The sequence below is a fragment of the Coregonus clupeaformis genome, chromosome 35 (assembly GCF_020615455.1).
Source record: "Coregonus clupeaformis isolate EN_2021a chromosome 35, ASM2061545v1, whole genome shotgun sequence".
NCBI lineage: Eukaryota > Metazoa > Chordata > Actinopteri > Salmoniformes > Salmonidae > Coregonus > Coregonus clupeaformis.
Window position 1 is genome coordinate 13,877,425 of NC_059226.1, and position 26,341 is coordinate 13,903,765.

At 42.6% G+C, this 26,341-nt stretch overlaps 1 protein-coding gene across 2 annotated transcripts; it reads left to right on the forward strand.

The window, feature by feature from the left end:
• The first annotated feature begins 266 nt into the window (after positions 1-266).
• On the forward strand, positions 267-25,629 carry mmp25a (matrix metallopeptidase 25a). Of its 2 annotated transcripts, XM_045210641.1 has the most exons (10): positions 267-1,134; positions 1,826-1,958; positions 3,656-3,803; positions 13,171-13,481; positions 13,990-14,169; positions 17,288-17,384; positions 17,510-17,592; positions 19,546-19,695; positions 19,932-20,213; positions 24,683-25,629. In XM_045210641.1, the coding sequence occupies exons 1-10, from the start codon at positions 1,036-1,038 to the stop codon at positions 24,943-24,945; spliced, it is 1,746 nt and encodes a 581-aa protein (XP_045066576.1). In that variant the 5' UTR covers positions 267-1,035; the 3' UTR covers positions 24,946-25,629. The 2 variants fall into 2 exon arrangements, with proteins under 2 accessions (XP_045066576.1, XP_045066575.1); XM_045210640.1 differs by lacking the exon at positions 267-1,134 and having other exon boundaries at positions 1,147-1,958.
• Positions 25,630-26,341: the final 712 nt, after the last annotated feature.

Consider the following 26,341-nt stretch of genomic DNA (forward strand, 5'->3'; position numbering starts at 1 on the left):
TTTTTATAAACACAATACTCAGCAGGTTGGAATTCTCGCCAGGGGGTGTCGAACATCAGTCCCAGCAAACAGGAAGGAGTGGAACCCACTGTTTCAGGACCTCATCACCCCCCCTTTCCATACTTCGCCCCCATGTTCCCCCCCATTCATATCCTCTCACACAGACACTCTATTGTTTCTTTCTTAAATTCCCTCCCTCCTTCATCTCTTGTCTGGCCCTTTACGGCGGACAAAGATACACATCTCTCTCCTTTGAATGAAAGATATGTGGTGAATACTGTTACCATCTGTGTTGTGGGTTCTGCTGAATTCATGTGGGTATCTGATGTGTATGACACAGGGTCAGTTCTCTGGCCAGTTTGCCGTAGCCGATGACATCCTCGTTTGGCATCAATTTGGACATACTGTATGAAGGCGTTTGAACTCTTGAACTTATCATCCCCAGATCAGAGGCAGGGTATGGGTTTGATGGGGTGTGGGACAGCTCCTTTTCAGGATGCGGTGTTAGTTTCTGAGCAATATAGAGGACAAACTGTTTGCGTGTCCACCTTCTAAACAAGTGCTCCGCAGAGTCAGAGGAAACAGAAAGTGTGTGTGTGTTTACCAGAATGGAGTGGACGAGAAAGTGAACCCAGAAAAAGGGTTTCTGACTATTAGCGCATCCTATTGATCTATGCAGTATGTCCATCCATGCGCAGGCCCAGCCTAGTCCCAGGGGACTTAACAAGAGGAAAACACAGACAGAGACAGAGCTCTGCTAAAGAAGCATCTTCAACTATTCTGAGGAACTGTTCTCCATCTTGTGCTTTCTCTGCTTACTCAGGAAAAAGGTTGTTTATATCTATTTATTTATTTCATTCATCAGAGTTATCCAGAGAGCTGCAAAGGTTTCAGGTTGAGTAGCCTACGAGAAGCCAGCGGTTACGAGCCAAGCACTTGACCGCTTAAGTGGTTACATACTCTGTGGAATTAAACATCCTGTTTTGCCCATCTTTACGAGAGGTTTTGGTGAGCAAACGCATTTTCAGGTTAGCTATGTGTTATAATCGTCTGCTGTTGGTGAGCGGAGCAGGGCTTCTTCTAACAATCTCCATCGGCTGTGCCCCAACGGCTGACCAGTACTCTCGTGGAGTGGTAAGTAGGAAACCCTGCACGCTTCTTCCAGTCTAATAATGACGACCAATTGAATAACCTTCATTATACGCATTTATGACATTCCCTCATGACATGCGAGATGTACAAATTAGATATTACATACGTTTTCATACATAGGCATTGTTCCAATATCCACATTGGCATACTATGTTCTATGCTAGTATTGGGATTCTACTAATGAATTACGCTAGATCCATACTGCCATTTGCACTGAATTATTTGACTGTGGTGTTGCCCGTAAATATTATGTTTCAGTTATGTGTTTTAAACGTAAAGAAAAGCTCATGGTAGTTATGTGTTTTAAACCAAAGAAAAGCTCATTGTACTCAAATCCACGTGGGCTGGCTAATGTTTAACAATAAAGTACATAAAGTGGTGCATGTTTACAATATTCCTAGGAACTGAGGCCAGTGTATATGCATACTGGAGATAGTTTCACAGTGTGTGTGTGAGAGAGTGTGTACAAAGTGTGTACATGCATGTGTGTGTATGTTGTCATTCTTGAGCTGTCATATACACATATACACATGCAAACGCACTCAATCACTTCCTTTCAAAAATGCTTTCTTCACATTATTGTGGAAGATATTCTGAAATATATCAAGGAATTAGGAATCACTCTGTGTGTGTGTGTGTGTGTGTGTGTGTGTATATCTCTCTCTCTGTGGAGGACTGGCTGAGTCGGTATGGGTACCTGCCCCCTCCGGACCCCCGCACGGAGAGGATCCAGACCAGGGAGGGCATCCAGAAAGCTCTCCGCCAGATGCAGAGGTTCGCTGGGCTAGAGGAGACAGGAACACTGGGTAAACTCTTCAGCATACCTTTGCATCCCTGAGTCTAATTATGTTTGATTGGGGAAAACATGTTGTATTGCTAAATGGACAAAATGCCTATATTATAAATGTTATTAAACTCACAAAATATTTTTTCAACATACTTATATACACTAACGGTCAAAAGTTTTAGAACATGTACTCATTCAAGAGTTTTTCTTTATTTTTTACTATTTTCTACATTGAAGAATAATAGTGAAGACATCAAAACTATGAAATAACACATATGGAATCATGTAGTATCCAAAAAAGTGTTAAATAAATCAAAATATATCTTCAAATAAACACCCTTTGTTTTGATGACAGCTTTGCACACTCTTGGCATTCTCTCAACCAGCTTCATAAGGTAGTCACCTGGAATGCATTTCAATTAACAGGTGTGCCTTCTTAATGCATTTGAGCCAATCAGTTGTGTTGTGACAAGGTAGGGGCGGGTATACAGAAGATATCCCTATTTGGTAAAAGACCAAGTCCATATTGTGGCAAGAACAGCTCAAATAAGCAAAGAGAAACGACAGTCCATCATTACTTTAAGACATGAAGGTCAGTCAATACGGAACATTTCAAGAACTTTGAAAGTTTCTTCAAGTGCAGTCGCAAAAACCATCAAGTACTATGATGAAACTGCCTCTCATGAGGACCGCCACAGGAATGGAAGACCCAGAGTTACCTCTGCTACAGAGGATAAGTTCATTAGAGTTACCAGCCTCATCGCATGATACATCAGAAAAGCAGAACTTAATATTTGGTACAGAAACCTTTGTTTGCAATTACAGAGATAATACGTTTCCTGTAGGTCTTGACCAGGTTTGCACACACTGCAGCAGGGATTTTGGCCCACTCCTCCATACCGACCTTCTCCAGATCCTTCAGGTTTCGGGGCTGTCGCTGGGCAATACGGACTTTCAGCACCCTCCAAATATTTTCTATTGGGTTCAGGTCTGGAGACTGGCTAGGCCACTCCAGGACCTTGAGATGCTTCTTACGGAGCCACTCCTTAGTTGCCCTGGCTGTGTGTTTCGGGTCGTTGTCATGCTGGAAGACCCAGCCACGACCCATCTTCAATGCTCTTACTGGGGGAAGGAGGTTGTTGGCCAAGATCTCGCGATACATGGCCCCATCCATCCTCCCCTCAATACAGTGCAGTCGTCCTGTCCCCTTTGCAGAAAAGCATCCCCAAAAAATTATGTTTCCACCTCCATGCTTCACTGTTGGGATGGTGTTCTTGGGGTTGTACTCATCCTTCTTCTTCCTCCAAACACGGCAAGTGGAGTTTAGACCAAAAAGCTCTATTTTTGTCTCATCAGACCACATGACCTCCCATTCCTCCTCTGGATCATCCAGATGGTCATTGGCAAACTTCAGACGAGCCTGGACATGCGCTGGCTTGAGCAGGGGGACCTTGAGTGCGCTGCAGGATTTTAATCCATGACGTCGTAGTGTGTTACTAATGGTTTTCTTTGAGACTGTGGTCCCCCTGTGGTCCCAGAGAGAGAGAGAGAGAGAGAGAGAGAGTGTGAGCCTGGATAACGAAATCTTTGTTTCTCTACTAAAACAATCACACACCGTAACTGTTATTGTACACACTGATGAAAGAATAGAATATAATTATGAAAATATGAATGTGAATCTTTCTCTCTCTGTCCCCCCTTCTTCTCCTCCCTCAGACCATGCTACTCTTTCTCTGATGAAGACCCCTCGCTGTTCCCTTCCTGACATTGTCGGAACGGAAGACCTGAGGAAGAAGAGGAGGAAGAGGAAAAAGAGATATGCTTTGACCGGACTGAGCTGGAAAAATAATGATATCACCTGGAGGTATGATGTCACTGTCGCTGTAAAATACTAGTTATAAACTTGTTGGTTTGAGCTCTGAATGCTGATTGGCTCACAGCTGTGGTATATCAGACCGTATACCACGGGTATGACAATAAATTACTGTTTACTGTTTTAATTACGCTGGTAACTAGTTTATAATAGCAGTAAGGCACCTTGTGGGTTTGTGTTATATGGCCAATATACCACGGCAAATGGCTGCATCCAGGCACTCCGCGTAGTGCGTAATAACAGCCCTTAGCCGTGGTATATTGGCAATATACCACACCTCCTCGGGTCTTATTGCTTAATTATACCAGTTACCAGATTCCGAATTAATTTAGTTACCAGATTTCGAAACAACTCAATTACTAGCTGTTTACGTGGCACATACTAGGCCATACTAGTCTCCACTCGATTTAACGTTTCAAAAACATACAGATGCGCTAGTTAAAAAGCTACGATTTAAAGTGGGCTTCTTTTTTTTAGAAATAGGTCTTGCCTCTCCCTAAATAGCAGGAAGCAGATTGTACAGTCAACTTTCCTGCCAGTTCTTGACTATTGTGACACCATTTACCACTACTCTTAAACCATTGGATGCCATCTACCATAGTGCCCTTCTCTTTATTAGAGCTGACAGTTTTAATACTCATCACTGTATCCTGTATCAAAAGGTTGGCTGGTACTCATTAAAGTCCCGTAGATCACTACTCCCTTTTTGTTTACAAAGCTCTACTACTAACCTTCCGACTTACCTAACTTGTTAAAGTATAAAAGCATGAGATACCAAACCCGTTCACAGGATTGGTTAACTCTTCAGGTTCCTCGGGTCTCCACCGAAATAGGATAATCTGCTTTTAGTTTTAATACACCTCATTGCTGGAACCAACTACAAAGCTGTCATCAAGGCAAAGGGTGGCTATTTGAAGAATCTCAAATATAACATATTTTTTTATTTGTTTAACACTGTTTTGTGTTATTTCATAGTTTTGATGTCTTCACTATTATTCTACAATGTAGAAAATAGTAAAAAATAAAGAGAAACCCTTGAATGAATAGGTGTTCTAAAACTTTTGACCGGTAGTGTATTTTCTAGGATCGACGAGACCTTGGACTCGCTTGCCGGCGCTCAGTGGTTTTTCACTTTAGACTTAGCCAGTGGGTACTGGCAAGTCGAGATGCACCCCAAGGATCATTGCAAAACTGCTTTTGTGACAAAGAGAGGACTTTTCGAACTCCAGGTCATGGGGTTTGGTTTGACAAATGCTCCAAGCAGCTTCCAGCGTCTCATGGACCTGGTTTTGGCTGATTTACAGTGGACAACATGTTTGGTGTACTTAGACGACATCATAGTGTTTGGTCGTACATTCCAAGAGCAAGTGAAGCATTTAGACAAGGTTTTCAGCAGATTGGAGCAGGCAGGACTAAGGTGAAGCCATCTAAGTGCCAGCTGAGGGAGTGTCCACTGACCCCATGAAAACAGAGACAGAAGCTTTTTAGGCCTGGCGTCATACTACAGGAGGTTGATAACAGATTTTACAGCTATGGCGGAGCCTTTGTACAGATTGACAGATAAGGGGAAAATGTTTGAGTGGAACGCAGCGTGTGAAGTGGCCTTTAATGAATTATGCATTACAATAATGCATTACATGTGAAGAATGGGGTGTTATGCCTTGAGAGTCAAAACTATGAGACAGATGACACCATCTGGGAAGGGGTTGTACCAGATGAGCTCGTACATGAGATACTTACCTTCCGTCTAGCCACTCTACCATAAAGGCCTGATTGGTGAAGTGCTGCGAAAAATGGTTGTTCTTCTGGAAGGTTCTCCCATCTCTACAGAGGAACTCTGGAGCTCAATCAGAGTGACCTTCGGGTTCTTGGTCACCTCCCTGACCAAGGCCCTTCTCCCCCAATTGCTCAGTTTGGCCGGGCGGCCAGCTCTAGGAAGAGTCTTGGTGGTTCCAAACTTCTTCCATTCAAGAATGATGGAGGCCACTGTGTTCTTAGGGACTTTCAATGCTGCAGAACCTTTTTGGTACAATTCCCCAGATCTGTGCCTCGATTACAATCCTGTCTTGGAGCTCTACGGACAATTCCTTCGACCTCATGGCTTGATTTTTGCTCTGACATGCTCTGTCAACTGTGGGACCTTATATAGACAGGTGTGTGCCTTTCCAAATCATGTCCAATCAATTGAATTTACCACAGGTAGGGCTGTGGCGGTCACAACATTTTGTCAGCCGGTGATTGTCAAGAAAATAACTGACGGCCTCAAGGTAATTGACTGTTAATTAACGTAAACACATTTAGCATCTTCTGGCTTCCACGCATAGCCTACAAGCCACTGATGCTGACCTTTGGAACATCTACATTTAAAAAAAAGTCTAATAATCCATGTAATATAGCCTATACCTTCACAATAAATCCATTACTTATTTTAGACAGGTCTAAAGAAGCATGATATGAAGAAAATGTAGTCTACTCTGAGTTGTCCTTATGTTAGGTCCTGAACTAGCTATGCCAAATGGCTGTGGGCTACACTAGTTAATTTAGCAGACAAGATTTGCTTAGAATTCCATGGCATTATTTTAAAGTATGAAGAATACAATTGAACAAAGCTGAACAAAGCTGAATAAAATAGAAAGGATATTTTCTCCAAACGATTTGAGGGAGTGCGCACAGTCGGCTATTCTGTGTTGAGCGGTTAACAAAGAAATAGGTATTCCTAAATGCTTAATTTAGAGTTATTAATGTAACTTTAGTTGTTCTACAAACATTGGGCTATACAGTGCCTTTCGCTGATATTGGCACCCTTGGTAAATCTGAGCAAAACGGACAGCGATTACTCACTTCGTATTGGACGAAGGTTTTTTCTTCAACGAGTCGGAAGCAAAGGATATTCTACAGACACCCGACAAGGCAAAATCCCCGTCATTCGCATGAGAAAGAGACGGATATATCGTGGACGTACAGTTGAAGTCGGAAGTTTACATAAACGTAGGTTGGAGTCATTAAAACTAGTTTTTCAACCACTCCACACATTTCTTGTTAACAAACTATGGTTTTGGTAAGTCGGTTAGGACATCTACTTTGTGCATGACACAAATAATTTTTCCAACAATTGTTTACACACAGATTATTTCACTTATAATTCACTGTATCACAATTCCAGTGGGTCAGAAGTTTACATACACTAAGTTGACTGTGCCTTTAAACAGCTTGGAAAATTCCAGAAAATGATGTCATGGTTTTAGACGCTTCTGATAGGCTAGTTGACATCATTTGAGTCAATTGGTGGTGTACCTGTGGATGTATTTCAAGGCCTACCTTCAAACTCAGTGCCTCTTTGCTTGACATCATGGGAAAATCAAAAGAAATCAGCCAAGACCTCAGAAAAAAAATGGTAGACCTCCACAAGTCTGGTTTATCCTTGGGAGCAATTTCCAAACGCCTGAAGGTACCACGTTCATCTGTACAAACAATAGTACGCAAGTATAAACACCATGGGACCACGCAGCCGTCATACCACTCAGGAAGGAGACGCGTTCTGTCTCCTAGAGATGAACGTACTTTGGTGCGAAAAGTGCTAATCAATCCCAGAATAACAGCAAAGGACCTTGTGAAGATGCTGGAGGAAACAGGTACAAAAGTATCTATATCCACAGTAAAACGAGTCCTATATCGACATAACCTGAAAGGCCGCTCAGCAAGGAAGAAGCCACTGCTCCAAAACCGCCATAAAAAAGCCAGACTATGGTTTGCAACTGCACATGGGGACAAAGATCGTACTTTTTGGAGAAATGTCCTCTGGTCTGATGAAACAAAAATAGAACTGTTTGGCCATAATGACCGTAGTTAAGTTTGGAGGAAAAAGGGGGTTACTTGCAAGCCAAATAACACCATCTCAACCGTGAAGCACGGGGTAGCAGCGTCATGCTGTGGGGGTGCTTTGCTGCAAGAGGGACTGGTGCACTTCACAAAATAGATGGCATCATGAGGAAGGAAAATTATGTGGATATATTGAAGCAACATCTCAAGACATCAGTAAGGAAGTTAAAGCTTGGTCGCAAATGGGTCTTCCAAATGGACAATGACCCCAAGCATACTTCCAAAGTTGTGGCAAAATGGCTTAAGGACAACAAAGTCAAGGTATTGGAGTGGCCATCTCAAAGCCCTGACCTCAATCCTATAGAAAATGTGTGGGCAGAACTGAAAAGGCGTGTGCGAGCAAAGAGGCCTACAAACCTGACTCAGTTACACCAGCTATGTCAGGAGGAATGGGCCAAATTCACCCAACTTATCGTGGGAAGCTTGTGGACGGCTACCCGAAATGTTTGACCGAAGTTAAACAATTTAAAGGCAATGCTACCTAATACTAATTGAGTGTATGTAAACTTCTGACCCACTGGAAATGTGATCAAATAAATAAAAGCTGAAATAAATAATTCTCTACTATTATTCTGACATTTCACATTCTTAAAATAAAGTGTTGAACCTGAGTGACCTAAGACAGGGAATTTTTACTAGGATTAAATGTCAGGAATTGTGAAAAACAGAGTTTAAATGTATTTGGCTAAGGTGTATGTAAACTTCCGACTTCAACTGTAGGTCGGGGTGCCTTTTAAGGATCCGACTGCGAGCGAGTAATCTGCCTCTTCCATCAATCCTATTAGGCAACATACGATCAAGGATATCCTACCAACGGGACATTAAAAACTGTAATATCGTCTGTTTCATCGAGTCGTCGTTGAACGACGACATGTATAACATACAGCTGGCGGGCTATACACTACATCGGCAGGATAGAACGGCTGGCTCCGGTACGACAAGGGGTGGCGGTCTGTGTATATTTGTAAACAACAGCAGTGCATAAAATCTAATACTAAAGAAGTCTCGAGGTTTTGCTCGCCTGAGGTAGAGTATCTTATGATAAGCTGTAGACCACACTATTTACCAAGAGAGTTTTCTTCTATATTTTTCATAGCTGTCTATTTACCACCACAAACCGATGCTGGCACTAAGATTGCACTCAATGAGCTGTATAAGGCCATAAGCAAACAGGAAAACGTTCATCCAGAGGCAGCGCTCCAAGTGGCCGGGGACTTTAATGCAGGGAAACTTAAATCCGTTATACCTCATTTCTACCAGCGTGTTAAATGTGCAACCAGAGGGAAAAAAACTCTAGACCACCTTTACTCCACACACAGAGACGCATACAAAGCTCTCCCTCGCCCTCCATTTGGCAAATCTGACCATAGTTCTATCCTCATGATTCATGCTTATGAGCAAAAACTAAAGCAGGAAGCACCAGTGACTCGGTTAATAAAAAAGTGGTCAGATGACGCAGACGCTAAGCTACAGGTCTGTTTTGCTAGCACAGACTGGAATATGTTCCAGGATTCTTGCGAAGGCATTGAGGAGTACACCACATCAGTCACTTGCTTCATCAATAAGTGCATCGATGACGTCGTCCCCACAGTGACTGTACGTACATACCCCAACAAGAAGCCATGGATTACAGGCAACATCCGCACTGAGCTAAAGGGTAGAGCTGCCGCTTTCAAGGAGCGGGACTCTAACCTGGACGCTTATAAGAAATCCCGCTATGCCCTCTGACGAACCATCAAACAGGCAAAGAGTCAATACAGGACTAAGATTGAATCATACTACACCGGCTCCGACACTCGTCGGATGTTACAGGGCTTGCAAACGATTATAGACTACAAAGGGAAGCACAGCCGCGAGCTGCCCAGTGACACGAGCCTACCAGACGAGCTAAATCACTTCTATGCTCGCTTCGAGACAAGCAAAACTGAAGCATGCATGAGAGCATCAACTGTTCCGGATGAATATGTAATCACGCTCTCCATAGCCGATGTGAGTAAGACTTTTAAGCAGGTCAACATTCACAAGGCCGCAGGGCCAGACGGATTACCAGGACGTGTACTCCGAGCATGCGCTGACCAACTGGTAAGTGTCTTCACTGACATTTTCAACATGTCCCTGACTGAGTTTGTAATACCAACATGTTTCAAGCAGACCACCATAGTCCCTGTGCCCAAGAACAGTAAGATAACCTGCCTAAATGACTACCGACCCGTAGCACTCAAGTCTGTAGCCATGAAGTGCTTTGAAAGGCTGGTCATGGCTCACATCAACACCATAATCACAGAAACCCTGGACCCACTCCAATTTGCATACCGCCCCAACAGATCCACAGATGATGCAATCTCTATTGCACTCCACACTGCCCTTTCCCACTTGGACAAAAGGAACACCTACTTGAGAATGCTATTAATTGACTACAGCTCAGCGTTCCAACACCATAGTGCCCTCAAAGCTCATCACTAAGCTAAGGATCCTGTGACTAAACACCTCACTCTGCAACTGGATCCTGGACTTCCTGAAGGGCCGCCCCCAGGTGGTAAGGGTAGGTAACAACACATCTGCCACACTGATCCTCAACACGGGGGCCCCTCCGGGGTGCGTGCTCAGTCCCCTCCTGTACTCCCTGTTCACCCATGACTGCATGGCCAGGCACGACTCCAACACCATCATTAAGTTTGAAGACGACACAACAGTGGTAAGCCTGATCACCGACAATGATGAGACAGCCTATATGGAGGAGGTCAGAGACCTGGCCGTATGGTGCCAGGAATACAACCTCTCCCTCAACGTGATCAAGACAAAGTAGATGATTGTGGACTACAGGGAAAAAAAGGGGACTGAGCACGCCCCCATTCTCATCGACGGGGCTGTAGTGGAACAGGTTGAGAGCTTCAAGTTCCTTGGAGTCCACATCACCAACAAACTATCATGGTCCAAACACACTAAGACAGTCGTGTAGAGGGCATGACAAAGCCTATTCCCCCTCAGGAGACTGAAAAGATTTGGCATGGGTCCTCAGATCCTCAAAAAGTACTACAGCTGCCCCCCATTGTCCCCCCCCATCCCCCACCCACCCAACCCCACCCCCTCTTTTACGCTGCTGCTAATCTGTTTATTATTAATGCATAGTCACTTTAACACTACCCACATGTACATATTACCTCAATTACCTCAACTAACCGGTGCCCCCTCACATTGACTCTGTACCAGTACCCCCCTAGCCTCCCTACTGTTATTTTATTTTACTGCTGCTCTTTAATATTTTTTATATTTTTTTTTACTTATCTATTTTTAACTTAACACTTTTTTTATTTTTCTTAAAACTGCATTGTTGGTTAAGGGCTTGTAAGTAAGCATTTCACTGTAAGGTATACACCTGTTGTATTCCGCGCATGTGGCAAATAAAATGTGATTTGATTTGAATTCCAAGGTGCATATTGAAGATATTGGAAGAGCTGTCCACATTTACTTTTCGTCAGCCAACCAGATGAGTAGGCCTAACGAAGAGAAAAACACTAGCCTATGTCAATCTACTATCCCCCATAGTACAAAGATCGACCTATTCTATTCTGTGCGAGAAATAAATATTCCAAACATAGTCTAGGACAGTTGTGGGATGCGATAGATCCCAAATTAATACAACCACTATCATTATAAAACCTTTTTTACACAATGTAGCTGATGCAACAGATAAGAACGTTTAGCTTAAAATGTTGATAAACTATTAGGCTATTTCTTCACATTATAAGCGCAGCAATGCACACTTGGTAGTAAGCTATAAGCGCGAATGTTCCATTAGAGGAAAACACCATTATCAAAAGTGACCGCAAATGCAATTATGCATGTCATGCTTTAATTATAAAGGTGCATTTTTATGGTGAAAATTATCTTCCCCAAACATGAAACTCACGAGCTGCTTGTGTATGCGCAAAGCTGTCATCAAAGCAAAGGGTGGCTATTTGAAGAATCTCAAATATAAAATATATTTTCATTTGTTTAACACTATTTTGGTTAAAACATGATTCCATATGTGTTATTTCATAGTTTTGATGTCTTCACTATTATTCTACAATGTAGAAAATAGTAAAAATTAAGAAAAACCCTTGAATGAGTAGGTGTTCTAAAACTTTTGACCGGTAGTGTATAGTATACATTTTTTTTGTATCTGTTTCCATACTGTTTCCATATCTATAGTAGATAGACCATATGGTTAAAGAGAAAATAGCCTAATTAATGAAAAAAGCATTTAATCAACAATGGTTTTATTTTCAATTAACTCTGCAACTCTTCCAACTATTGATGTATTTCACAACTGCCGTCAGTTTGATGCCAAAAGATTGACAACAAATACAAACTGACAATATAAAACAAATTATAAAGGATATTTCATGCTAAAACCCTCATATTATTCATTAAGTTGATGGTTTATATTCAGGATAATGTTTTACAGCTTTGTCATACTATTATTTTATACATTTTACAGGTCACAGGTTTACAGGTGCTAAGGTCACACAGAGGGCCAGAGATAGTTACAGACAACCGTACAAATCTGAAGTACCCAAAAGGGCCACTAGATGTCTTGTGATAATCAAATCAAATTTTATTGGTCACATGCGCCGAATACAACAGGTGCAGACATTACAGTGAAATGCTTACTTACAGCCCTTAACCAACAGTGCATTTATTTTAAACAAAAAAAGTAAGAATAAAACAACAACAAAAAAAGTGTTGAGAAAAAAAGAGCAGAAGTAAAATAAAGTGACAGTAGGGAGGCTATATATACAGTAAAATAAAGTGACAGTAGGGAGGCTATATATACAGGGGGTACCGTTGCATAGTCAATGTGCGGGGGGCACCGGCTAGTTGAGGTAGTTGAGGTAATATGTACATGTGGGTAGAGTTAAAGTGACTATGCATAAATACTTAACAGAGTAGCAGCAGCGTAAAAGGGTGGGGTGGGGGGGCAGTGCAAATAGTCCGGGTAGCCATGATTAGCTGTTCAGGAGTCTTATGGCTTGGGGGTAGAAGCTGTTGAGAAGTCTTTTGGACCTAGACTTGGCACTCCGGTACCGCTTGCCGTGCGGTAGCAGAGAGAACAGTCTATGACTAGGGTGGCTGGAGTCTTTGACAATTTTGAGGGCCTTCCTCTGACACCGCCTGGTATAGAGGTCCTGGATGGCAGGGAGCTTTGCCCCAGTGATGTACTGGGCCGTACGCACTACCCTCTGTAGTGCCTTGCGGTCAGAGGCCAAGCAGTTGCCATACCAGGCGGTGATGCAACCAGTCAGGATGCTCTCGATGGTGCAGCTGTAGAATTTTTTGAGGATCTGAGGACCCATGCCCCATGATAGGCATAAAATCCTTGAAAGATACCATGATTCTGGTAGTTTACTGGTAAACTTTGAAAGTTTCCAGTAATATACCCTCCCTTTGCAACCCTAATCTCCTCTCATGCCCTGCCTCATCCTCCCCACTCCAGTGTGCACAGCTACCCCTCCCCCTCCCTGTCCCCCTCCCTCCGCCCCGAACTGGTGGACCTCATCCTCACCTACGCCCTCCGTGTTTGGAGCAACCCCACCCCCCTCAACTTCCACCTTCTTCGCCCCTCCCGGGACCACCCCAACCAAGAGGGGGACTTCAGGGTGTCCTTCCCCAGCTCCTACCACGAGGACGGGTACCCCTTTGATGGCAAAGGGGGCACCCTGGCTCACGCCTTCTTCCCCGGGACGGCGGACATGGCGGGGGACACCCACTTTGACAACGGGGAGAGCTGGAGTTACGGGTATGGAGGTGAGAGAGAGGCTTACGGCGTAACACACATACACAGTGTGTACTTCTGTGAATAACATAATGAGATTTGAATTGCTTTCTCTTTCCCTCTCTATCCATCTATCTAATTTCCTCTCTCCCTCTTTCCTTGTCTCTCCCTTTCTTTTCCCTTCATCTTTAGCTCCCCCAACCTCTGTCTCCCTTTTTTTCCCTCCCTCCATTTCTGTCATTCTCTCCCTCTATCGCCAAATTGCCTATACCTACAGTATATGTACATGTCTATCTCAACTACCTCGTACCCCTGCACATCGACTCGGTACTGGTACCCCATGTATATAGAAAGTTATCATTACTCATTGTGTATTTATTCCTTGTGTTATTATTTTTCTATTATTTCAAATTTTTTCTCTCTGCATTGTTGGGAAGGGCCCGTGAGTAAGCGTTTCACTGTTAGTCTACACCTGTTGTTTACGAAGCATGTGACAAATACAACATCTCTCTTTTTCTCTCCTCTCCATCTCTTTCTCAGATGACATTGGCACCACTGATCTCTTCACGGTGGCGGTGCATGAGTTTGGCCACGCCCTGGGCCTCTCACATTCCTCTTCCAATCCCTCCATCATGAGGCCATACTACCAGGGGACTGTGGGGGACATCCAGAGCTATACACTACCTACCGATGACAGGCTGGGAATACAGGCTATATACGGTACACACCATCACACTCACACACAGTGCACACACACACATTTCAAATCAAATCAAATCACATTTTATTGGCCACATGCGCCGAATACAACAGGTGCAGACATTACAGTGAAATGCTTACTTACAGCCCTTAACCAACAGTGCATTTATTTTTAATAAAACAGTGACAAAAAAAAAGTGTTGAGAAAAAAAGAGCAGAAGTAAAATTAAATAACAGTAGGGAGGCTATATATACAGGGGGGTACCGGTGCAGAGTCAATGTGTGGGGGCACCGGCTAGTTGAGGTAGTTGAAGTAATACAGTGGGGGAAAAAAGTATTTAGTCAGCCACCAATTGTGCAAGTTCTCCCACTTAAAAAGATGAGAGAGGCCTGTAATTTTCATCATAGGTACAGACAAATTATGACAGACAAATTGACTATGACAGACAAATTGAGATTTTTTTTCTCCAGAAAATCACATTGTAGGATTTTTAATGCATTTATTTGCTAATTATGGTGGAAAATAAGTATTTGGTCACCTACAAACAAGCAAGATTTCTGGCTCTCACAGACCTGTAACTTCTTCTTTAAGAGGCTCCTCTGTCCTCCACTCGTTACCTGTATTAATGGCACCTGTTTGAACTTGTTATCAGTATAAAAGACACCTGTCCACAACCTCAAACAGTCACACTCCAAACTCCACTATGGCCAAGAGCAAAGAGCTGTCAAAGGACACAAGAAACAAAATTGTAGACCTGCACCAGGCAGGGAAGACTGAATCTGCAATAGGTAAGCAGCTTGGTTTGAAGAAATCAACTGTGGGAGCAATTATTAGGAAATGGAAGACATACAAGACCACTGATAATCTCCCTCGATCTGGGGCTCCACGCAAGATCTCACCCCGTGGGGTCAAAATGATCACAAGAACGGTGAGCAAAAATCCCAGATCCACACGGGGGGACCTAGTGAATGACCTGCAGAGAGCTGGGACCAAAGTAACAAAGCCTACCATCAGTAACACACTACGCCGCCAGGGACTCAAATCCTGCAGTGCCAGACGTGTCCCCCCTGCTTAAGCCAGTACATGTCCAGGCCCATCTGAAGTTTGCTAGAGTGCATTTGGATGATCCAGAAGAGGTTTGGGAGAATGTCATATGGTCAGATGAAACCAAAATAGGTTTTGGTAAAAACTCAACTCGTCGTGTTTGGAGGACAAAGAATGCTGAGTTGCATCCAAAGAACACCATACCTACTGTGAAGCATGGGGGTGGAAACATCATGCTTTGGGGCTGTTTTTCTGCAAAGGGACCAGGACGACTGATCCGTGTAAAGGAAAGAATGAATGGGGCCATGTATCGTGAGATTTTGAGTGAAAACCTCCTTCCATCAGCAAGGGCATTGAAGATGAAACGTGGCTGGGTCTTTCAGCATGACAATGATCCCAAACACACCGCCCGGGCAACGAAGGAGTGGCTTCGTAAGAAGCATTTACATTTACATTTAACCTGTGTCATTGCCAACAAAGGTTATATAACAAAGTATTGAGAAACTTTTGTTATTGACCAAATACTTATTTTCCACCATAATTTGCAAATAAATTCATTAAAAATCCTACAATGTGATTTTCTGGAAAAAAAATTCTCATTTTGTCTGTCATAGTTGACGTGTACCTATGATGAAAATTACAGGCCTCTCTCATCTTTTTAAGTGGGAGAACTTGCACAATTGGTGGCTGACTAAATACTTTTTTCCCCCACTGTATGTACATGTGGGTAGAGTTAAAGTGACTATGCATAAATAATTAACAGAGTAGCAGCAGCGTAAAAAGATGGGGTGGGGGGTGGGGGTGGGGGGGGCAGTGCAAATAGTCCGGGTAGCCATGATTAGCTGTTCAGGAGTCTTATGGCTTGGGGGTAGAAGCTGTTGAGAAGTCTTTTGGACCTAGACTTGGCACTCCGGTACCGCTTGCCGTGCGGTAGCAGAGAGAACAGTCTATGACTAGGGTGGCTGGAGTCTTTGACAATTTTGAGGGCCTTCCTCTGACACCGCCTGGTATAGAGGTCCTGGATGGCAGGAAGCTTGGCCCCAGTGATGTACTGGGCCGTATGCACTACCCTCTGTAGTGCCTTGCAGTCGGAGGCCGAACAGTTGCCATACCAGGCGGTGATGCAACCAGTCAGGATGCTCTCGATGGTGCAGCTGTATAATTTTTTGAGGATCTGAGGACCCATGCCAAATCTTTTCAGTCTCCTGAGGGGGAATAGGCTTTGTCGTGCCCTCTTCACGACTGTCTTGGTGTGTTTGGACCATGATAGTTCTTGGTGATGTGGACACCAAGGAACTTGAAGCTCTCAACCTGTTCCACTACAGCCCCGTCGATGAGAATGGGGGCGTGCTCAGTCCTCTTTTTTTTCCTGTAGTCCACAATCATCTCCTTTGTCTTGGTCACGTTGAGGGAGAGGTTGTTATCCTGGCACCACACGGCCAGGTCTCTGACCTCCTCCCTATAGGCTGTCTCATCGTTGTCGGTGATCAGGCCTACCACTGTTGTGTCGTCTGCAAACTTAATGATGGTGTTGGAGTCGTGCCTGGCCATGCAGGCATGGGTGAACAGGGAGTACAGGAGGGGACTGAGCAAGCACCCCGAAGGGGCCCCCGTGTTGAGGATCAGTGTGGCAGATGTGTTGTTACCTACCCTTACCACCTGGGGGCGGCCCGTCAGGAAGTCCAGGATCCAGTTGCAGAGGGAGGTGTTTAGTCCCAGGATCCTTAGGTTAGTGATGAGCTTTGAGGGCACTATGGTGTTGAATGCTGAGCTGTAGTCATTTGAAGTCTTTATGGTCCTCTGTGGTCTTTGTGGTCCTCTGTAGCTCAGCTGGTAGAGCACGGCGCTTGTAACGCTAAGGTAGTGGGTTCGATCCCCGGGACCACCCATACACAAAAAAAATTATGCACGCATGACTGTAAGTCGCTTTGGATAAAAGCGTCTGCTAAATGGCATATTATATTATATTATTTGGATCCTCAACAAAGGGAATTGTCATAAAGACCCATATGCAGTACAAACGCACGCATGCACAACACAAACAGAGACATAGGAACACAAATGCTCAAAAAATACTGAAATGGTATTTCATAGGAAAGAGAAGAAAGTCTGCAACGCATCCCACTCCGGCCCCCACCACTCCCAAGCTACCTTTCCTGCCTAGTCCTCCTTCCCCAAGACTAACACCACAGTAAGTGTATAACTGGGAAAATACTGCACTACTACTATTGTTATAGTTAAGATACTATATCACAATATGATGAAAATATCATAAAGATACAGTACCCTCTCTCTACCGCCCCTTACAAAACACAGCCCAGACCCTGCTCTGCCAGATCGCTGTGAGGGGAAATATGATGCCATTGCCAACATCAGAGGAGAAGTCTTCTTCTTCAAGGGTAAGAAGAACAACCATTTTTCATGTTAACTCCAGAAAAATGTATGGGCTTGAGAATGTTAGTGTCTGTGTGGCGCAATTTTCTCACGAGCCAAAAGTGGTCCCCGAAAATTGCATACTACAGTGAGATCCAAAAGTATTTGGACAGTGACACATTTTGTGTTGTTTTGGCTCTGTACTTCAGCACTTTGGATACAAATGAAGGGTAAATAATGTATTGTGTCATTTCGGAGTCACTTTTATTATAAATAAGAATAGAATATGTTTCTAAATACTTCTACATTAGCATGATTACGGGGGGGTGTATGATGCTTATGCCTCTGTAACTTTCTCACTCATCATTATTCACTCATCATTCATGATTATCCATAGCATCCACATTAATGTAGAAGTGTTTAGAAATATATTATATTCTTATTTACAATGAAAGTGACTCCAAAATGACACAATACATTATTTACCATTCATTTGTATCCAAAGTGCTGAAGTACAGAGCCAAAACAACACATAATGTGTCACTGTCCAAATACTTTTGGATCTCACTGTAGTATGCAATTTTCAGGGACCACTTTTGGCTAAAAAGTATACAAAGTACCAGAGTCTCTCTATGAAGGGAAGATTGCAGAATTAGGTTGCTGTTAAACATTCTGATTGGTTTCATCCTTCCAACTAAAAGTCCCAATACGACATATCACTTTACAATTGTATTTTGGGCAACATTTTATTTTATCCGAATTTAACCGAAGTGATGTCGTTCAGAAAAGTGACGTCAAGAGAAGAACACACGTGTGAATACACCGCAGGAGTGAAGTCACTGTCCACATAAGACAGGAAAGACCCACATCATTGTTTAGTGTTTTAAATAGTTTTGCACTCTGAATAAAGCCAACTTATCATCTGACCATATCCTGTGATTTCTTTATTCTGTATCAGCTAAAAATGTTTTCATCACTTAGACAGCATGCAGGCTTTTAGCATAGCGCCCGTTACACCACTGCTGGTTTACCCCTACTAGCTAACCACTAGCAGCCTTGAAACACATCACTTATTAGCAGCTCAGCACATCAGCATTTCTCATACTATTACACAAAATCAAGATGAACCTATATCATCATAGTAGACATTGAACGTCTATAACCAAACTGGCTAAAACTGTTGTTGGCCGATGGTAGCTATAGCTAGCCACATGCTAACCTGAGTACTAACGTTACTAGCAGCAGTAATAGTAAATCCAGGTATAATGGCTAACACAAACATTGGCTACCATGATATCCTGCAACTTATATCGGCAAATAAAGATCAGACAGTTCAGCAAAAATAAAGACATACCTTGAAATAAACAATGACATTAATATTTCACCATTTATTTCTGCAAAACGTGCAGTGTTAATGGAGTTGTTGTAGCTTGCTTGTTAGCTAGCTATCTTATTCCATCCCCAAACACCATGCTAGATCCGAGTGGGCCAGTTCGTTTTGCATGGCCCGGTGCACTTCTTCGTTGTTTATCATCTACTAGCAACATAACATGACAAAACTCTTTGGGCACTTTAGTATCTACTTACCCAATTCGCCTCCATCACCAAAGCCGCCAGCCAGCTGTTTCTTTCTTGACATCAAAGCCCAATGGTATAGGAGTTTTTGATAAATGTAAATCAAATTGTGAAAATAGAAGTGTATATCTTTTTTTTGTTGCATAAAGACCGGTTTAGATGGAATACAATCAATTTACGTTGTTAGATTTGTGGAATATACTGTATATCGTGCAACCTTTCCTTTAACACTTATCCGAAGTGCACTTATCAGAAGTCAACTGTAACCTGTACATTGTACACAAGCACGTATGCATAGTGCATACACATGCTGTATACTGTACACCCAAAACACACACTTTCCCATTCTCTCTCCCCCCAACCTCTGCCTCTCCCTTTATTTTCTCTCTCCCTCCCTCTCTCAGGTGCTTTCTTCTGGCGTGCTCAGCAGTGGGGTTCTCTGGTGTCTTTCATCCCAGCACTGATCCACAACTTCTGGGTTGGGCTCCCCCTAAGGCTGGACCGGATCGACACAGTCTATGAGAGGAGCGACGGACACATCATCTTCTTCATCGGTGAGAGAGGCAAAAATATTCCAAAATATATAATACTGCATAATATTATATATTATGATATATATCGTAAATACATAATATTCTGAATTGTTTATTGTTTACTGTTATGTGCTTGTGTGAGTAGTATATGAATGCCCAAATGAGCGTCTTCTATTTGTTTATGTCTGATAAATGATATATTTCAATTTGATTCATCTCTCTCTGGTTGTCCTCTGTCCTCTGTACTCTCTGTGCAGGAGCCCAGTACTGGGTGTTCAAAGACAGGGCCTCTCTGCCTGGGTACCCACGCTCTTTGGAGGAATGGGGCATGCGTACCATGGACGGTCGGGCACTGGAGAGGGTGGAGGCGGTGTTCGTGTGGGCACACAACGGGAAAACATACGTGTTCAGCGGAGGGGAGTTCTGGAGATTTGACGAAGGGGGGCGGGACAGGAAACTGGAGGGGGGGTACCCCAAAAGGGCCTCCCTCTGGACAGGGGTGCCCTCTGACCCCGATGACATCATCAGCTGGGGAGACGGTAAGAGAGGCGCTCGAGTTAGTGCTTGCCCCTAATTACAGATCCAGGATCAGATTAGCCTTTACCCAATCCAACCATTTTACCCAGGGATGGGCAACTGGCGGACCCCCCTTTTGTAGACCCGCGAATAAAAAAAAATTAGGAACTCAGTCGGGGTCTCAACTGTTGAGAGTTAGAGCAATAGAATACACAAGGTGCAATTTGAAAATATGGTTGTGCATCAGCAGTTTTTCTATTATGTCAGTCACTGACAGTCACTCAATTCGCCCATGTCAGCTAAAATGTTTTAGATTGGTAAATTAGTCTAGCGGCCAGCTATCTAAACTTGTAGTAAGCATGGTCGAATTACCAACCTATGGCAAAATGTGTAGACTTGCAGGAAATTAGCTGTAAAACTGCAAATTCTTCTCTCCACCCCTTGGCAAAATTAGTAGAATTGCATGAAATTTGTTATAAAATTGCAACATTTTCTCTCCGCCCCATGGCAAAATGTGTAGAATTGCAGGAAATTAACTCTAAAACTATAAATGTTTCTCTTCGCTGTCAAGAGGGGGGCCGCTAAAATGTTTTGCTCACAACAAAATGTTGCTTAGGGCCCCAAAAAGGCTAGGGCCATCTGTGGGTATGGATTTACTGTGGGTATGGATGTGGGTACGCAGAACCACGAGCCTCTCATGATGAGTTCCGTTCTAAGCTGACATATGGAATTGTTTTAAGATGGTCATACAGTGGATCATTTAGCTATTTGATTTAGAAAAATAATTTGGCTATGGCCCATAGAAACGCATTGAATAACACGTTCATAAATGGGAAAAAAATAGTGATTCGTTTGTAGCCGAAACGGTTCGGACGCTGCAAACAGAAGTTGGCACATCGATGGTACCTACTTCAGACGAGTCCCCTAACACTTGTGGGTGTCGTAGAGCAAAACGGAGACCACCATCGTGTTCGTCAGAGTCATAATAGTTTGTAGTTCATACCGTTCGGACACTACAGACGTTTTCAGTGAGAAGACCGATTTTTGGGATGTCTCATGGTCTGAGAAACAGACAAATTTAACATTTTTAAATGCATGACACATGCCTTAATGAATTATCACTATTAACTATCCTATTATCACTATTAACTGTACATACCGTAACTGTAATCCCTATATAAACTCACTTCAGTAAACAAAGGCAACGTGTATGAGCATGTATACATTTGTCTTATTGCTCTACATTGCAATAACAAAATAAATCATCTTCACATTTCCCAAAAGTTATCTCGCTCATTCACTCGGACACACACACACACACACACACACACACACACACACAGGAGCTGCACGTGGTCTCTCTCTCACTCACAGCTGCACTGGGCACGCTCTGACCACGCCAACATCTCGTGAGCTGGTGAGTAGCCTCCTTGAAAGCTAGTGAGCAAGACGGCTAACGTCTAATTGCTAGACATTCAAATAGCATATTTATATCATCACTCAAACACATTTACTTTCGATTAAACTACACACAGTAACTTCTGTAACATTCTGACATGAACAAATACATTTTAAATTGAATTCGGACCTGAAAGGGGGGAAATATAGAAATGAATCACACAGAGAATTTGTTTCAGCTTCAAGTCAGTGTAATGAGTGAGCTGGGAAGCTCCATGCGCCTCTTATAGGAATTCTTAGGCATAACCAATAAAACAGAAAACACAGATCATATTATCAACAATCAGACAAATGATAGCATATCACTTGCTTGTACACATTATGATTCTGTATTATTTCGTTATGACATTAGGGCATACATTTTTCATATGGGTGGCCCCGGAAATGAAACCCACAATCCTGGTGTTGCAAGCACCATGCTCTACCAACTGAGCTGTACAGGACCACACTACTCTGAGAGGAGCTTTTGGCACTTATGTGTTGTAGGAGTTATCAGAAGTTCATAGTTCCGACTTGGAAGTTTCTCTTGAACGACCCTCCAAGTCGTAATTACAGTGCATTCAGAATGTATTCAGACCCCTTCCCTTTTTCCACATTTTGTTACGTTACAGCCTTATTCTAAAATTAATTTAATAAATGTTTTTCCTCATCAAACTACACACAATACCCCATAATGACAAAGCAAAAACAGATTTTTAGATTTTTTTTTTGCAAATGTATAAAAAATTAAAAACAGAAACAGATTATTTACATAAGTATTCAGACCCTTTGTCCCTTTCCGAGACAGGATTGTGTCGAGGCACGGATCTGGAGAAGGGTACCAAATAATTTCTGCAGCATTGAAGGTCCCCAAGAACACAGTGGCCTCCATCATTCTTAAATGGAAAAAGTTTGGAACCACCAAGACTCTTCCTAGAGCTGGCCGCCCGGCCAAACTGAGCAATCGGGGGAGAAGGGCATTGGTCAGGGAGGTGACCAAGAACCTGATGGTCACTCTGACAGAGCTCCAGAGTTCCTCTGTGGAGATGAGAGAACCTTCCAGAAGGACAACCATCTCTGCAGCACTCCACCAATCAGGCTTTTATGGTAGAGTGGCCAGACGGAAGCCATCCAGTAAAAGGTAAATGACAGCCCGCTTGGAGTTTGCCAAAAGACACCTAAATGACTCTCAGACCATGAGAAGCTAGATTATCTGGTCTGATGAAATCAACATTGAACTCTTTGGCCTGAATGCCAAGCGTCATGTCTGGAGGAAACCTGGCACCATCCCTACGGTAAAGCATGGTGGTGGCAGCATCATGCGGTGTGAATGTTTTTCAGTGGCAGGGACTGGGAGACAAGTCAGGTTCGAGGGAAAGATGAACGGAGCAAAGTACAGAGAGATCCTTGATGAAAACCTTCTTCAGAGTGCTCAGGACCTCAAACTGGGGCGAAGGTTCACCTTCCAACAGGACAATGACCCTAAGCACACAGCCAAGACAACACAGGAGTGGCTTCAGGACAAGTCTTTGAATGTCCTTAAGTGGCCCAGCCAGAGCCCGGACTTGAACCCAATCGAACATCTCTGGAGAGACCGGAAAATAGCTGTGCAGCGACTCACCTCATCCAACCTGACAGAGCTTGAGAGGATCTTCAGAAAATAATGGGAGAAAATCCCCAAATACAGGTATGCCAAGCTTGTGGCGTCATACACAAGAAGACTCAAGGCTGCAATCGCTGCCAAAGGTGCTTCAACAAAGTACTAAGTAAAGGGTCTGAATACTTATGTAAATGTAATATTTCTAAAAACCTGTTTTTGCTTTGTCATTATGGGGTATTGTGTGTAGATTGATGAGGGGATATTTATTTTATTTTATACATTTTATAATAAGGCTGTAACATAACAAAATGTGGAAAAAGTCAAGGGGCCTGAATACTTTCCGAATGCACTGTACAAGTGGGAAACCTGCATAATTTTTGTTACCGAGTTGCCGAGTTGTTACCGTTTCACCACTGACCTTTGACCTTTTCAACCAAAAGATGACAACAAATCAATTTGACAATTACAAACTTATCCCATAGGGCGGTGCACAATTGGCCCAGCGTCGTCTGGGTTTGGCCGGTGTAGGCCGTCATTGTAAATAAGAATTTGTTCTTAACTGACTTGCCTAGTTAAATAAAGGTAAAATAAATAAATAAATAAAAACAATTATTTAAATAATGTGAATATAGCCAGTTGACCATATTGTCAATGTTAAGCAAGCTAGCTAACTTTATTATTAGCAACGTTAGCTATCTTATCTAGCTACCTAAATCTTTTTAGTTTAATAATTGTACCGACTTCAAAAGCACTTGAACACAATCATGTTGGACTTATAACTTCCCACTTTCCCACTTTCCCACTTCCCACGAGCACATGAATGCCCCATTCGTCACATGAATATAAATATATTATATGCAACTTTACTGAGAGTGTGATATTGGGAGATTATCAATTGTGGAAAAGTCCGTCCTCTCCTCGACCCCTCCATCCTCCTATCCTCTGTGACACGGAAACCAATGAGTGGTCGAGGAGAGTGTCAATTTGTTAGTAAGCGAAAGGAGGAGTATGCTCTCCTCCTCGATTACCTACTTTGGCAGAGGATGCACAAGAGTTTCCTCCCAGCAGCTAGCGCGGAAGTGTTTTAAAAATTGCCATACCCCCTCAAAGGAGAAAAGCATGCTCACATTTAAAAACTATACGCTACTTATATAACCTTTTATCACTTTACACATTTATTTTGGGATTCCACCCCTGTGAATTTGCCTGATGACGTGCGAGTGGAGAAGGAGAGTCTAATTTCATACAAGCGCATTTCTTTCAACGTTTCCTCTCCTCGCCGCCGCTCCTCGATTACCTTTGACCTTTTTCAAAAGGAGGCAAGGAGAGGACGGAGGAGAGGAAGCGAGGAGTCGAGCCAACCAATTGAGAATCTCCCAATGTGTTTAGTTGACCATATCTCTCCTTCAACTACACAAACCATACCACAATCAATCTCTTCCCTATGCCCCTCAGGAGATGCTTATTTTTTCAAGGACACCTCCTACTGGGTGCTAAAGAGAGGGGGATTGGACCAGGGAAGTATCACTCCAAAATCCACAGCAGTGGATTGGATGAAATGTAAGGTTGCTGGACCAACTCCCACCCACTTACCCAAGATGCCTCACCATACTGGCAGAGACTGTGACCGGAGCAGAACTGTGACAAAACAAGCATCTTATTGGCTAATCATACTGTCTGTTTTTGTTTTGTTGTTATTTTCTGTTTCTGTATGTTAGTGTTTTATTTTTTCAATGTTTTTTTCTCTGTTAACTACAATGATTACAATGATTTGTTGAAAATGAAATGAAATAGATAAAATGACACACAGCAAGCAGGGTTCATGAGTTGTGATGATTTCAGTGCTCTGAGGAATTATAAGACATTTACAGTGTATTTACGTATGTCTGTTTGGTCATTATGTCTTGTGATGTATGTTATCTGTACGCCAAGTATGCCTGTCCTTTGTTGCAAAGACAATTTCCATATGGGATATTAAATTATACTATTGCATCCTATCCAGTGTAATGCCATGATTGGTTCAATTATAATTGAGTCGTTCTGAACTTAGCTTAGGGGCACGTTCAGTTGATTGAATATTTTGCTATGTTTGCGAACAAGGATACAGAGATGTTGGTAAAGACAGATTTCGAACAAAATGATGTAAATTAAATCAACATGTATTTGTCGTATGCACAGGATACACATGGTGTACAAAGTACAATTAAATGCTTACTTGCAGGTTCACCTCTTAAGATTGCAAAAAAATTAAACAATTTAGCAAGAAATGTAAATATAAAGATGTGTTGTGAAAATACTGAATGCAATGTGTGTAAATGTGCCCATATAGTTTTACAAACATATTTCATGATCCAAAGGCAAATGAGTCATCAATAACCAAAACTAATGATGATTAGCAACAGTGTTGGGGGTAACACGTTACAGTAATAATATAACTTTTTGCAGTAACTAGTAATATAATGGAGTACTATTCCAATTTGAGTAATACTATTACAGTTACTGATCAAAGTTACTTCATTACTTTTGTTATCATTCCCTTCCTATTCAAGTTATTGATGCAAATATATATTCATGATGATAATTATTCCCTTTCTGTTGGCGCAGTATAAAAAATCCCCCCACCCCAGATTCAAATTGTTTTCGTCATGACCTCACTAAGTTCCTGTTTACGCATGCACACACTACTAACTTTTTTAGTGAGGGAAATTAAAAATGGCTAAAACATTGAGTTTCTCAGCGTGGAAGTACTCCCATTACTTCCCAGAAACACCTCTCCACTGCTAGAAACACAACTTCCAATCTCTTGAAGTACCAGCAAAAGATTGTAGCAAACTTGTAGCAAAAGACGCCTGAGACCTGCTGAAGATGACTGTAAGCCCACTTCATCCAAACAACCCAGGCTTGATTTTAATCAGTCGGGAGGACAGGCTGTAACCCAGGTCATGGTTGACCAAGTAGGCAACAAGAGACACTGAGATAGGATGCAAATATTAGGGCTTTATTCCTCCAATTTGCAAAAAATTAGGACAGCAGGAGATTTTAAAAAATACTGAAGTAAAAAACTGCAGAACAGAACGTAACATACAGTAAATCAACTCATAAATCAAATCATAA

Bases quoted from the DNA above. Each gene is read 5' to 3' on its own strand.
- mmp25a (XM_045210640.1), top strand. From the start codon at position 1,715: ATGCTTTCTTCACATTATTGTGGAAGATATTCTGAAATATATCAAGGA. The intron at 1,959-3,655 runs GTAAACTCTTCA...CTCCTCCCTCAG, and splicing joins AGAGGAGACAGGAACACTGG to ACCATGCTACTCTTTCTCTG. The intron at 20,214-24,682 runs GTAAGAGAGGCG...TATGCCCCTCAG, and splicing joins CATCATCAGCTGGGGAGACG to GAGATGCTTATTTTTTCAAG.